At 40.3% G+C, this 15,346-nt stretch overlaps 1 protein-coding gene across 1 annotated transcript in view; it reads left to right on the plus strand.

Annotated features, from left to right (window-relative positions):
* The window catches only part of SPAG17 (sperm associated antigen 17), a 245,270-nt gene that overhangs the window by 175,531 nt on the left and 54,393 nt on the right, over positions 1-15,346 (plus strand). The window contains exons 29-31 of the mRNA XM_010830710.1: positions 7,274-7,491; positions 12,287-12,431; positions 14,382-14,536. Coding sequence (XP_010829012.1) covers positions 7,274-7,491; positions 12,287-12,431; positions 14,382-14,536 — 518 coding nt within the window. The remainder of the gene's footprint in view (positions 1-7,273; positions 7,492-12,286; positions 12,432-14,381; positions 14,537-15,346) is intronic.

A 15,346-nucleotide genomic window follows, 5' to 3' on the forward strand; every position in this document is an offset into this window, starting at 1 on the left:
CAGGGAAGCCCAAAGAGTAAACATCTTTTAATTTCATGGCTGTCACCATCCACAGACTTTATTTTTTAGAGCAATTTTAGTTTTACTGGGAAAAAAAAAATAGCAGAAAGTAGACAGAATTCCCAAAGTCTCCCTCTCTTTCAGGCTCAGTTTTCCCCTATTTTTCCCATCTCGAAAGTGTGCTACATTTGTTACAACTGAAGAACCAATGTTGACACATTATTATTAACTCAAGTCCGTATAGTTTACATGAAGGTTCTCTTTTTGTGTTGTACAGTTCTATGAATTATTACAAATATATGTCATGAATCCATCATTTCAATATTATACAGGATTGTTTCACTATCTGAAATATCCCCTAGGCTCTACTTAGTCAAACTTCCCCTTTCCCTGACCCTGACCCATCCCTGCCTAGAACACCTGGCAGCCTCTGATCTTTTTATTTTCTCCATTGTTTTGCCATTTTGAGAATATCACATCATTGGAATCAGATAACATGCAGCCTTTGTAGACTGTCTGCTTTCACTTAGCGATATGCATTTAAGATTCCTCCAGGTCTTTTCATGACTTGGTAGTTCATTTCTTATCACATAATAATACTCCACTGTATATATGTGCAGAGAAGGCAATGGCACCCCACTCCAGTACTCTTGCCTGGCAAATCCCATGGACAGAGGAGCCTGGTAGGCTGCAGTCCATGGGATCGCTGAGGGTTGGACACTACTGAGTGACTTCACTTTCACTTTTCACTTTCATGCATTGGAGAAGGAAATGGCAACCCACTCCATTGTTGTTGCCTGGAGAATCCCAGGGACGGGGAGGCCTGGTGGGCTGCCGTCTATGGGGTCGCACAGAGTTGGACACAACTGAAGTGACTTAGCAGTAGTAGTATATATGTGCAGTGGTTTATCCATCCACCTATTGAGGGATATATTGGTTGCTTCCAGGTTTTGGGCAATTATAAATAAAGCTGCTTATGAACATCTGCATTCATGCAACTGTGTAAGAAACTTTATAAGAAACATCCAGGGCCTCTTCCAAAGAGGCTGCACATTTTTGCACTTTCATCAGCAATGAATAAGAGTTCCTGTTGCCCTCTGTTCTTCTCAGCATTTGGTATTGTTAGTTTTTGGGTTTTAGCCCAAAGTGGTTATCTGAGGATGCTTTACAAATAGCTGAAGAAAGAAGAAAAGTGAAAGGCAGGGGAGAAAAGGAAAGATATTCCTTTTAGTAAGGAGAGAAAAGAAGGCCTTTTAAAATGAATGATGCAAAGAAATAGAGGAAAACAATAGAATGAGAAAGACTAGAGATCTTTTCAAGAAAATTGGGGATATCAAGGAAACATTTCGTGCAAGGATGGGCACAATGAAGAAATAAAGAAATGATAAGGACCTAACAGAAGCAAAAGAGATTAAGAAGAGGTGGCAAGAATACACAGAACTGTTAAAAAAAAAATTCTTAATGATCCAGATAGATAGATAACTATGATGGTGTGGTCACTCACCTAGAGCTGGACAAATGTGTGAGGTCAAGTGGGCCTTAGGAAGCATTACTGTGAACAAAGCTAGTGGAGGTGACATAATTCCAGCTGAGCTATTTAAAATCCTAAAAGGTGATGCTGTCAAAGTACTGCACTCACTATATCTGAAAATTTGGAAAACTCATTAGTGGCCACAGGACTGGAAAAGTCAGTTTTCATTCCAATCCCAAAGACAGGCAATGCCAAAGAATGTTCAAACTACTGCACAACTGCACTAATTTTACGTACTAGCCAGGTTTTACTCAAACTCCTTCAAGCTAGGTTTCAGCAGTACATGAACCAAGAACTTCCAGATGTACAAGCTGGGTTTAGAAAAGGCAGAGGAACCAGAGATCAAATTGCCAACATTCATTGGATTATGGAGAGAGCAAGGGAGTTCCAGAAAAACATCTACTTCTGCTTCATTGACTGCGCTAAAGCCTTTGACTGTGTGGATCACAACAAACTGGAAAATTATTAAAGAGATGGGAATACCAGACCACCTTACCTGTTTACTGAGAAAGCTTCATGTGGGTCAAGAAGCAATAGTTAGAACCAGATGTGGAATGATCTGGTTCAAAATTCAAACTGGTTCAAATTGGGAAAGGAGTATGACAAGGCTGTATATTGTCATCCTGCTTATTTAACTTATATGCAGAGTACGTGCATGCTCATTAAGTTGCTTCAGTAATGTCTGACTCTTTGTGACCCTACAGACTGTAGCCCACCAGGATCCTCTGTCCATGGGATTCTCTAGGCAAGAATGCTGAAGTGGGCTGCCATTTTCTCCTCCAGGGGATCTTCCCAACTCAGGGATCAAACCCATGTCTCCTGTGTCTCCTCCATTGCAGGCAGGTTCTTAACCTGCTGAGCCATTGGGGAAGCCTCACTAATTATTAGAGAAATGAAGATTAAAACTACAATGAGATACCGTCTCACACCAGTCAGAATGGCCATCATCCAAAAATCTACAAATAATAAATGCTGGAAAGGATGTGGAGAAAAGGGAACCCTCTTTTATTGTTGGTGGGAATGTAAACTGCAACAGCCACTATGGAAAACAGTATGGAGATTCCTTAAAAAATGAGGAATAAAACTACCATATGAGCCAACAATCCCACTACTGAGCGTTCACTCTGAGAAAACCATAATTGAAAAAGACACATGTACCCCTAGTGTTCATAGCAGCACTGTTTACAGTAGCTAGGACATGAAAGTAACCTAGATGTCCATCAACAGATGAATGGACAAAGAAGATGTGGTGTGTGTGTGTGTGTGTGTGTGTGTGTACATACAATGGAATATTACTCAGCCATAAAAAAAAACAACAAATTTGAATCTGTTCCAGGGAGATGGGTGAACTTAGAACCTATTTTGTGAAGGTTGAGTGAAGTAAGTCAGAAAGAGAAAAACAAATATTGTATATTAACATATACACATGGAATCTAGAAAAATGGTATTGATGAGCCTATTTGCAAGGAAGGAATGGAGATGCAGATATATAGAGAGAATGGACTTGTGGGCACAGTGGATGAAGGAAAGAGTGGGATGCTTGGAGAAATTAGCATCAACATATATGCACTACCATGTGTAAAACAGATAGCTGGCATGAAGTTGCTATATAATACAGGGAGCTCAGCCTGATGCTCTGTGATGACCTAAAGGGGTGGAGTAGGGGGAGGGGAGGGAGGCTCAAGAGGGAGATGATACATGTATAATTATGGTGAATTTGCATTGTTGAATGGCAGAAACCAACACAGCATTGTAAAGCAGTTTTCCTCCAAATAAAAATTAATATCCTTTGGTTTTTTTTAACTATGTAGAAATATACAAAGAATTATCACTTCACAGACTATACAGAAACAGACAGTAGGCCATATTTGCCCTATATTCAAACTTTGACCGTTTTTATTCTATATCCTTACAGACTTTTTAATGTACAATGTCAATTTATTCAGTAGAAGTATATTTAAAGTTTTTGAAAGGGTAGAATAGCTTCTTCACTCCTTATCATTTAATCCTTATTTCTTTAAATCTGAAATAATTAAGTCCTTTCATTGTTTTCAGATTTGCTTTTGTATATTTTGAAAATATGATTTTAGATACTTACAAATGTAGAATTGTTTTATCTTTATGAGCAATTTAACATTTTATCAGTATACAATGACTTTTTATTCTAGGATTCTGTTTTTTGCCCTAATACTGATTTTGCTTATATTATTATAGCTACACCAGCTATTGTCTAGTACTTTCCCAGTATAATGTTTTTCACACTTTATTTTACTTTCTGTGGTTTATATTTAAAAATGTCTCTTATGAACAGTGTGCATATGTGTTCATTTGCTTCATTCATGTCTGACTCTTTGCAATCCCATGAAGTATAATCCACCCAGGCTCTTCTGTCCATTGGATTATCCCATCAAGAATACTGGAGTGGGTTACCAATTTCCTCTTTCAGGGGCTCTTCCTGACCAAGAGAATGAACCCCCATCTTATGCAACTCCTGCACTGGCAGGTGGATTCTTTCTCACTGAATCACCTGGGAAACCCCCTTGTGAGCATAATATCAGTCAGTCACTCAGTCATGTCTGACTCTTTGCGACCCCATGGACTGCAGCAAGCCAGGCTTCCTTGTCTATCACCAACTCCCAGAGTTTGCTCAAACTCATGTAGGTGTATATTTTAAAATTAGATGATTCTGTGTTTTAACTGGAGATTTTAGGCTACGTATTACATACCATATTTTCTGAAAATATCTTTATGTTGTCCTCATTCTTAAAGGGGCTTCCTAGGTGACCCAGTGGTAAAGAATCCTCCTGCCAATGCAGGAGACACAAGTTAGATCCCTGATTCGGGAAGATCCCTGAGAGAAGGAAATGGTAACACACTCGTATTCTTTCCTGGGAAATCCCGTGGACAGAAGAACCTGGTGTACTGCAGATCATGGGGTGGCAAAAGATTCGGACATGACTTAGCAACTAAACAACAACATTCTTGAGAGGTAATTTCACTAGGTATAGAATTATAGACTGACAGGTATTTCCTCTTAGTATGTGGACAATAAAGAACTAGAGTCTCTTGATGAAAGTGAAAGAGGAGAGTGAAAAAGTTGGCTTAAAATTCTGCATTCAAAAACTGAGATCATGGCATCAAGTCTCATCACTTCCTGGCAAATAGATGGAGAAACAATGGAAACAGTGAGAGACTTTATTTTGGGGGCTCCAAAATCACTGCAGATGGTGACTGCAGCCATGAAATTAAAAGACACTTGCTCCTTGGAAGAAAAGCTATGACCAATCTAGACAGTATATTAAAAAGCAGAGAAATTACTTTGCTGACAGAGGTCTATCTAGTCAAAGCTATAGGTTTTCCAGTAGTCATGTATGGATGTGAGAGCTGGACCATAAAGAAAGCTGAGCACCAAAGAATTGATGCTTTTGAACTGTGTTGTTGGAAAAGACTCTTGAGACTCCCTTGGATGCAAGAAGATCCAACCAGTCCATCCTAAAATAAATCAGTCCTGAATATTCATTGGAAAGACTGATGCTGACGCTGAAGCTCCAATACGTTGACCACCTGATGCGAAGAACTGACTCATTTGAAAAGACCCTGATTCTGGGAAAGATTCAAAGCAGGAGGAGAAGGGAACAACAGAGAATAAGATGGTTGGATGACATCACTGACTTGATGAGTTTGAGCAAGCTCTGGGAGTTGGTGATGGACAGGGAAGAGTCAGACATGACTGACTGACTGAACTGACTGATGTGGACAATAATTCTTCATACTAGTCTTGCATTGATTTTTACTGTTGAAATGTTGTCTATCTAATTGTTGTTGCTTAGAAGATAATCTGGCTGCCTTTAAAATATTTTCTTTTTTAATGCAGTGTCAATATGATTTAACTAGGTATCAGTTCAGTTCAGTTCAGTCCCTCAGTCATGTCTGACTATTTGCAATCCCATGAACGGCAGCACACCAGGCCTCCCTGTCCATCACCAACTCCTGGAGTTTACCCAAACTCATGTCCATTGAGTTGGTGATGCCATTTAATCATCTCATCCTCTGTAGTTCCCTTCTCCTCCTGCCTTCTATCTTTCCCAACATCAGGGTCTTTTCAAATGAGTCAGCTCTTCACATCAGCTGGCCAAAGTATTGGAGTTTCAGCTTCAACATCAGTCCTTCCAATGAACACCCAGGACTGATCTCCTTTAGGATGGACTGGGTGGATCTCCTTGCAGTCCAAGGGATTCTCAAGAGTCTTCTCCAACACCACAGTTCAAAAATATCAATTCTTCTGCACTCAGCTTTCTTTACAGTCCAACTCTCACATCCATACATGACTACTGGAAAAACCATAGCCTTGACTAGATGGACCTTTGTTGACAAAGTAATGTCTCTGCTTTTTAATATGCTGTCCAGGTTGGTCATAACTTCCCTTCCAAGGTGTAAGCGTCTTTTAATTTCATGGCTGCAATCACCATCTGCAGTGGTATGGGTTTCTTTTTATTTACCCAAATGAGACTACATTGGGCTTCTTGAATATGTAGATTAGTATGTTTCATTGATTCTGGAACTTTCTCAATAATTATTTTTTTAAGTATTGCTTCTGATCCATTTCTCTCTCCTCTTCTTCTATAATTCCAATTAAACTTATGTTAGAGAACTTTTACCTCTCTTTACATTGGCTCTTTGAACTTCATTCTAAATAATTTCTACATGTCTATCTTTCAGTTCTCTTTTAATCCTCTGGAAATACTAATATGTCCAAATTAAGTCTTAGGGCAATGGAAAGGCTTAAATATATCTAAAGGTATCTTTCTTCTTTGGTTCCACCTGTTAGTTGACTCAGCATCTTACACCAAGAAGCATGCCCTGTTGCACATTTCATGGTTTAAATCTAAACAACCTCCCTGGAGGCAACAATCATTCACTATCTTTTTTGCAACTTTTTTTTTCTCAGTCTGAATTTACTTCATCACTGAGGCTTGACAGTACAGGCAGATCTTGTCTAGAGATTACTTGTTACTTATACAAATAGAGTAAATCTACCTTGATAGAGGAACTGAGATAATATTTACAGGGTTCCATGTGAGTTTCCTTGGTTCTGTCTTCTTGTTCCAATTTAATGGTGGTGGGGAGGGTTTGAGAGGGATGTGCATAACAGATGGTTTTAAATGTAGTAATTAAACTGGACAAATCCTGTCTGTATGAGAGGCCAATGATATGCTTGATTGGTAATGTTCTCCAGATCCAGGGCTGAAGAGAGATGTTTCCTGGAACTGAAATATGACAAAATTAGGGGAATGAAGAGTTAAAATTATACTCTATCATACTAGAGTATATAATAAGTCAAAGAAAAAGAATCTGAAAGCTTGACAGATACATGGGAGAAAATGTAGACTTTAAAAAGCTGGGTACAGGGCTCCAAACCTGGAATCTGAGGAGAGGTAAGCAAGACTTAAAAGTGTAGAGAATTGATAATAGTGTGTATTGTTCCATAGACAGTGAACTTGCTATGCATGCGTATATTTGTGGGAGGTGATGGGAATCCAGACAAGGTTCAAGTGCCAAGAATAAGATATTCATAAACTGATTTTTTCCTACTTGAGAAATAATATAACTGATGACCACCACTTGGAGTTTCTATGCAACAGTGTCTGAGGTAGCCTACACTATATTAAAACTTAATGAATAATTCTATGTAAGTGATATTATAGTTAAATTGTTGTATTTGATATACTTGAACTCCCACAGGAAAAATTCAGAAAAATCAGTCACCTATGGCACATAAAAATGAAAGCCATGAACCTCCCCCAGAAACAGTTCAAACAATAACCCCTATGGATGTTCACTTAGGCACCTGGTTTACAACTACACCTCAAGGAAATCGGATTGGCACCAAAGGATCAGAAAGAATAGCAGACTTGGCCCCGTTTTTATTCTTTAAAGCCACAGATCCTGTCAATGGAACGGTATGACAAACTATTGTATATTATATTTTTTTTTATTTTTAAACTTTACATATTTGTATTAGTTTTGCCAAATTTTTCTAAATCATTAGAGTTGTAAAACAACATGTGGAAGAATGCCTGGCAAATAATAAATTTTCAATAACTATCTGTTAAGTAGCCGACTTATGTATAAATAGATGGATTCATCTTCCCAAATCTAAAACTACTGTGTGGTTTATTTGACCCAGAGTAATGTATCATGAAATACTAATTCTTGAAGTAAGAGACAGATGATGAATTTTCTATTCCACTTTTAAGACATATGATTAGTGATATCCTATATTTCTTCATGTTAAATGTATTTGTCTGTATGTCTTATATTCTAGACGTGTGAGGTTCTGCCTTGCTTCTACTTCTCGTATGTACCTGACATGAATTGTAGAAATTTGTTCATGATCCTTGACTTCGAATAATTTACAGTATATTTAATGAGAGGCTCATACCAAATAACTCAAAAATTCAACAATGCCATAAAGCCTCTGTAAAAAGATTTTATTTGTAACCTAAGAAAAAGTGATATATGAGTGGTATAGAAAATAATAGTTTTGTTTATCTGTGAAGCAGATGTGAAATTTAAACCCCTGGGTTGTACAATAGTATTTTCTATGGGCCAGGCTTTCTGTTAGCCATCTTGCATACATTCTCTCTTCAGGCCTCACACCAGTGTGTATTATACAGACAAGGAAGGTAAGCCTCAGCAAATGAAGTAATGTGGCCAGAAAGTGCTGGAACCAGGTTTGTCGTCAGTGATTGGTGACTAGAAACTGGGCTCTTTCCATTCTTCAGCTATTCCTCTATCATCTTATATGGAGCTTTGCACCTCTAAATCTAAACAAGACAAAGAATTTCCTGCATGCCTTGTCTCTAGTTTTTGGACTTCCAACCTTTGTTTACAACCACAAACTGCTAGTCAGAAGCAGATTGTCTGCTTCCCATTGAGATAAAGTTCATCATCTTACCAAACGTGTTTTCCTTTCTTCTTCAGCCTGCTTCTGTAACAGTTGCATACTCTTCTACCTTGTTTGCTAGTTCTTTCTTATGAGATTCAAAATACATATTATCACAGGATGGCTTTGGTCACTTAAAATAGCTCACTTTAATTCAGCCTCAATACAGATTATTTGCTTTAATATGCAAATTTGATATTTCTTAGTTAATGACCCTTACTTTCTTTTACTGGTGGTGGTGGTGGTTTAGTCACTAAGTCGTGTCCAACTCTTTGCAACCCCCATGGATTGTAGCCTGCCAGGCTCCCTTGTCCATGGGGTTTCCCAGGCAAGAATACTGGAGTGGGTTGCTATTTCCTTCTCCAAGGGATCTTCCTGACCCAGGAATTGAACCCAGGTCTCCTGCATTGGCAGGCAGACTCTTTTCCACTGAGCCACCAGGGAAGCCCCTTCCTTTACTGATACCTAGGACCATTATGGAAGCACAAATCAACAGTTGGGAGCCTAGATCCAAACATAGACACCCAACAGTCTAATCACAACAATGGTAACAATATTTACTGAGCACTCAGTACTCTTGCCTGGAAAATCCATGACGGAGGAGCCTGGTGGGCTACAGTCCATGGGGTCGCTAGGAGCCGGACACAACTGAGCGACTTCACTTTCAGTTTTCACTTTCATGCATTGGAGAAGGAAATGGCAACCCACTCCAGTGTTCTTGCCTGGAGAATCCCAGGGACGGGGGAGCCTGGTGGGCTGCCATCTATGGGGTCACACAGAGTCAGACATGACTGGGGCAACTTAGCAGCAGCAGCAGCACCATCCCAGGCCTTGTTCAGTGCTTTCCAGATATAACTTATCTAATTCTAACAAGAAACTATTGCTGTTTCCATTTTACATATGAGACAAGCTACAAACAGGCTAAATAATTTTTCCAAAATCACTCAGCAAGTGGTAGATTCAGAATGTGGACCCCAAGGTTGGTTGCATTCTAGGTCTCATGTGCTTAACCATTATGCAAATAAAAGCCAATGATCATATGAAATAAGATCAAAAGTGACATGAAGTAGCACATTTTACAGGAGTGGCACTAACCTTGCAGTGAGGCAGACATGGCTTTGAACCCCAGCCATGCTTCTTACAAGATGCATGACTTTGATTATTTCTAATTTAGGTTTTCTTATTCCTAAAATGAAGATTATGGTCATTACCTAAAATACTTGGGAAGATTAATACCAGATTAACACTATCAGGTGTTCAGGAAATATTCTTGCTGTTGTGTTCTTGCTAAAAATGATTATTTCCTGAGCCTACGGTGACCAGAAAATGTCAATGTTATGTGATGTCATGAAATGTTAGAATAGTTCTAAGTAATAATCTGTAAATTTCTATACTAGATAAAGAGTTAACATTTAGCATTGCTAACTTGACCAATTAAATCTGAACCACTTTACCAGCATTCTCTCATTTAATCCATATAATGTCTCTGAAAAATATGCTGATGTTGGCTCCATTTTGCAGATGAGGAAACTAGACACAGAGAAGGTAAGCAACTTGCCTAAATCACCTGTGGAGTCAGAAATTGAACTTGGGCAGGTTAATTCCAGAGCTCATGTTCTCAATCCTGCATTCTACAGCAGTATTCCTCATTAGATACATTCAGTAGATGGATAGATATAGATATACACATCTGTATCATTGGCTGAGAGTGTGAAAGAGAAGACCTTAAAGATTAGCATGGACTTCTCTCTGAAATATATTGTTTTTTGCTTACCATAAAAAGATACAAATATAATTATCATCTTCTCCCAAAAGCCCTAGACATGAGTCAGAAAACAGCTAGCAAATTTCATATTCATCTGGACTCTTTAGTGAAACTGTGTCTCTTACAGTTAGGGCAGTACAAGGTAGAAAATACCCAATGATTTAAAAATATGCATTGTTGTTGTTCAATCGCAAAGTCATGTCCAACTCTTGGTGACACCATGGGCTACAGCACACCAGGCTTCCCTGTTTTTCACTATCTCCTGGAGTTTGCTCAAACTCATGTCCTTTGAGTTGGTGATACCATCCAACCATCTCATCCTCTGCCGCCCTCCTCTCCTTTTGCCTTAATATGCATTATACAAATGGAGTGCATTGTTGCCAGTTGGGATCTGCAGTAGCAAACAGATGAGGTTTGCTTGTATAAGATGTTTTTAAGAGACACCATTTGTGAAAGGAAGCAGAGGGGGAGCAGGAATGGGCAGAGAGAGAAGGCGAGCTATGGTGCAGACACCACAGAGCTCCACTGGCAGGAGCTCAGGAGCCAGTGTCATCTGCCCCAGTGTCCCAAGTCGGGGAGCAGGAGCCAGATCAGTGTCTCTGCCTCAGCAGAACAATGGAAGTCAGGCAAGGCATCTCTCTGCAGTTGAGGCAGGTGCTGGAAGAACTGACATCTGGAGGCTGTTTGTCAACTTCCCTCCCCACAGGTGGGGAGCAAGTCCTGTCTTGAAGAGAGACCTGGGCAATGCATCTCCATGCCCACCACACCTTCACACACACATGTGCAGCTGGGGGTTTAGAGCTCCTCTGAACCATTTGGCTACAGGAAACAAAGGTCCCACTGTTCTTTCAAATTGAAGCTCTTCAGTTCAGTTCAGTTCAGTCGCTCAGTCGTGTCCGACTCTTTGCGACCCCATGAATCGCAGCACGCCAGGCCTCCCTGTCCATCACCAGCTCCTGGAGTTCACTCAAACTCACATCCATCAAGTTGGTGATGCCATCCAGCCATCTCATCCTCTGTCATCCCTTTCTCCTCTTGCCCCCAATCCCTCCCAGCATCAGAGTCTTTTCCAGTGAGTCAACTCTTCACATGAGGTGGCCAAAGTACTGGAGTTTCAGCTTTAGCATCATTCCTTCCAAAGAAAACACAGGACTGATCTCCTTTAGAATGGACTGGTTGGATCTCCTTGCAGTCCAAGGGACTCTCAAGAGTCTTCTCCAACACCACAGTTCAAAAGCATCAATTCTTCGGTGCTCAGCTTTCTTCACAGTCCAACTCTCACATCCATACATGACCACAGGAAAAACCATAGCCTTGACTAGACGGACCTTTGTTGGCAAAGTAATTGAAGCACTTACCAGGACTAAATTCTTTCTGTGTTTCCAGCTCTAGTCCACATACCTAAAACTCTTCTCTACTGCTTTGCCCCTCTTAGGATAACAACTGGGTCCTTAATATGACTTAACAATCTTCCCAGTATGGTCCCTCACCTTCTAGCCTTGCTCCCACCACTCTGCCCATTGGTCTCTGAGTTCCCTTGTGTCCAGCACACCTTTCATCCATGCTTCCCGGTATCAACCTTTCACCCATGGCTCCTGTACCAACACACAAAATCCAGGCTCTGGCATTGCATCCTCAGGGGAAGCAGACCAATCAGAACCCTCACTACAGACACCAGTGGTCCCTGGCTTATCTTAAACCTGTAGTTTCTAAGGGAACAGGACCTGGGGTCATCTTCCTGCATATACCTGGGTCATATCACTCCTGACATTAGCTTTTGACTCACAAATGTGTGACCATGGAAGGAGCATCACTGCTGAATAAGACAGTCCTAGTCCAGCATCAGCTCTGGCACACGCTGAGTGACTTTGGGCAAGTTACTTAACTGCTCTAAGCCTGAGTTTCCTCCAGGATTGTTATAAAAATTAGATCAAGTAGATGAGATAAAACTTTCATTTTTAAATAATCAGGCTGTAAAAATAAGCAAACTTGGGATTAACCAACCACCTGAGCAAATGATGATGCTCTGCCTTTGTATGTTCAGGTTATGACAACTCGAGAAGACAAAGTGATCATCATTGAAAAGAAAGATGGTACTCGGATAGTGGATCATGCTGATGGTACCAGGATCACAACCTTTTATCAAGTTTATGAAGATCCGACTATTTCTTCAGAGGATCAAGAGACAGGTAAGCTTTAATTTTTCTGGCAGACTACGTAAAATCTCAAAGAGTTCGACACGACTGAAGCGACTGAGCAGCAGCAGCAGATAGTTGGTTAATATTGTGTTTCAGATACACAGCAAAGTGATTCAGTTATACATATACATGTGTTTATTCTTTTTCAAGTAGATGACAATATTCTATGTCTTTAGGATAGGATAGGTAAAAACTTCACTGATTTTTCAAAACACTTGTAAGAAAAACAGTTTTTTTTGGAAGAACTCAAATCAACCAACGAATCCAAACCAGAACCAATGAGGACCTTTATTATGGTCTTTATCCTTAGCTGACATGGGAGTGATAACAGCTCTAGTTGGCTAATGGATAGTAATAGTGCTTTCCTTATTTTTACCACTAAAAAGCTACAACCTGGATTGGTATTAACTAAAAGTTAATAATCATGACTCAACTGTACTGAGCAATTAGATTTCAGACCTGTTTCCTTCGATCCTTAAGGAATCTAATTTTCCTACATAGACCTCAGATATGTCCTCCTTCAATTCTGTCTGACAATTCTCAGAAAAGAAAGTGGCAGCTGCTAATGAACTGGAGTCTGTTCATATTATCTAAAAGCCTAACGCCCTTCCTAAGCTACATTTAAACAAGATTGTGAAATAAAAATTATTCCCTAATTCACTTTTGTTTAATTCTGGGGTTTATTTGTTGAATGCATTAAACGATTCATTGCCAAATTAAATGCAACAAAATGGCAAGTGAGTAGAAAGAGAGGAACCTTTATACCCTGTTAGAGTGAAAATTTAAAAAGTCACTTGGGTGGGCAATTTTAAAATACCTGGTGAATTGAAAAGTGCATATCATGTGATACACTAATTCTCCATCTGGGTATATATAGAAAGATACTCTTTTGTTTTTATTTTTATTGGGTTATAGGGGATGGGTTGGGAAATATCTCTGCAAGTCAATCCCACTAGAGAAATGTCCATTCTAATTGTCCTGGGATAGCTTTCAAAGCTTTTTCCGTTTCTTGGGAAAGACACTCATACATTTGCACAAAGAAACAAGTACAGAGATGCTTCTTGCAACACTGAGTATAATATTAAAATATTGGGAAAGCATAAATGTCCATTAACAGCAGAACAGAAAAGTAAAATGTGGTTTATTCTTACAAAGGGATACTATGTAGCAATTAAAATAAATGAAGTACCCACACATGTACCTGTTTACATCGGCACATATATATCAAGATAGCTAAAGGCCTCAAAACATAAAGTGAAAAATTCAAGTGTGTATCAGTTGCTCAGTCATGTTCAATTCTTTGATGACCCCATGGACTATAGCCCACCAGGCTCCTCTGTCCATGAAATTCTCCAGGCAAGAATACTGGAGTGGGTAGCCATTCCCTTCTCCAGGGGATCTTCCTGACCCAGGGATTGAACCCAGGCCTCCTGCGTTGCAGGCAGATTCTTTATTGTCTGGGCCACCAGGGAAGCCCAGTAATGTGATACACAGGGTGATATATAACTTATGTAAATTTAAAGCAACAAAATATTTCTGATATATACATTTATATAAAAGTATTATAGTGGATTGTGAGAAAAAGAAATAAAGTCAGAGATAGGGAGAGATGTGAACTTTACCTGTAATTTCTCTCTTATATACATGTTAAAAATGAAGCAAATATGGCAAAATATTAATGAGTGTAAATTCTGATTGGCAAACATGTATAGTTAAGTTATATTTTGTGCTTTTCTGGATGTTTTCAATTTCTCAAAAAGAACGGTGAGGACAAAACCAGCACACTAAATAATATGCCTTCTCAAACAAAGGCTCCGAGTTGATATAGCAGTAGCCCATACAGCAGCCCCGTGAAGTGAGTTCTCAGCCAGGCAGTCAGCAGGCAGGCGTGTTGCCCTTGCGTGCATCCCGTCAGACCTACTCCTTTGCATTTGCCCACAGCCGAAGGTCCTCAGAGGATTGCCAGGCAGGTGAAGTGCATGCGGGTTGAAAGCTCGCACTACGCCACTGTCATCACCAACTGCGAGGACAGTAGCTGCTGCGCCACCTTTGGGGACGGGACGTCCATCATTGCAAAGCCACAGGGAACGTACCAGGTGGGTCTGAGCAAAACGAGGGGAGCCAAAGGCAAGTGTCGAAGTGTGTTTGTGACTAAGAAAGCACACCCATCTGGGGCAGTGAACATTCCTGCCACATGCATGGCTGTTGCTCTCATCTCAACTGATCTTAGAACACACTTCTCAATATCTTTTCATTTATTTACTTTCTTTTCAAAATCCATCACAGAAAATCCGTGTCCTCCCTGTCTTTCAGTGCTTTGGTATCTGGGGATCAAATTTATACTCTGGAGTGTATTTGCTGGGGATCATTTAGTGATGGGCACTGTGAGTGCTAGGAGCACTCGGTGCTGCCCTGTCCCTTCCAGATCAGCTTCGCCTCCTGCCTCCTCTTATTCATTCTCACTTTCCTACCCTTCCCACCTCCAGTCTGTCCCCACTTTACCTCGTATCCCCGAGGGATAGAAGGACACATGTGTTCTGTGTGATCTAGGAGGAGAACTAGCCCAAGTGAAGCACAGCTGTGTCTTTGGAGGGCTGGGGAGGAATGCTGCTAGCAACTCCTCCACCTCCTTGCATTTCCCCATTAAACACAATGCCGCAAGCTCAGCCTGTAGTCCCTCCAGTCTTAGAGGGATTTGCCTTTGCCTTTCTACTTGCTGGAGAAGGGACACAAGTGCCAGGATGTCACATCTAAGGTCACAGGATACTGAGGGTGCAAAGGCAGAAGGTAATGGACAAAGACTTCCATAACAAATGTTTGTTACTGTGGAAGCTACTGGAGCCGGTTTATCCCTCCCTTCTCTCTTGATACTCCCTCGTACTGTGCAGATCCTTGGGGGACGAGCA

This window comes from Bison bison, unplaced genomic scaffold, assembly GCF_000754665.1.
Source record: "Bison bison bison isolate TAMUID 2011002044 unplaced genomic scaffold, Bison_UMD1.0 scf7180017864519, whole genome shotgun sequence".
Lineage (NCBI taxonomy): Eukaryota > Metazoa > Chordata > Mammalia > Artiodactyla > Bovidae > Bison > Bison bison.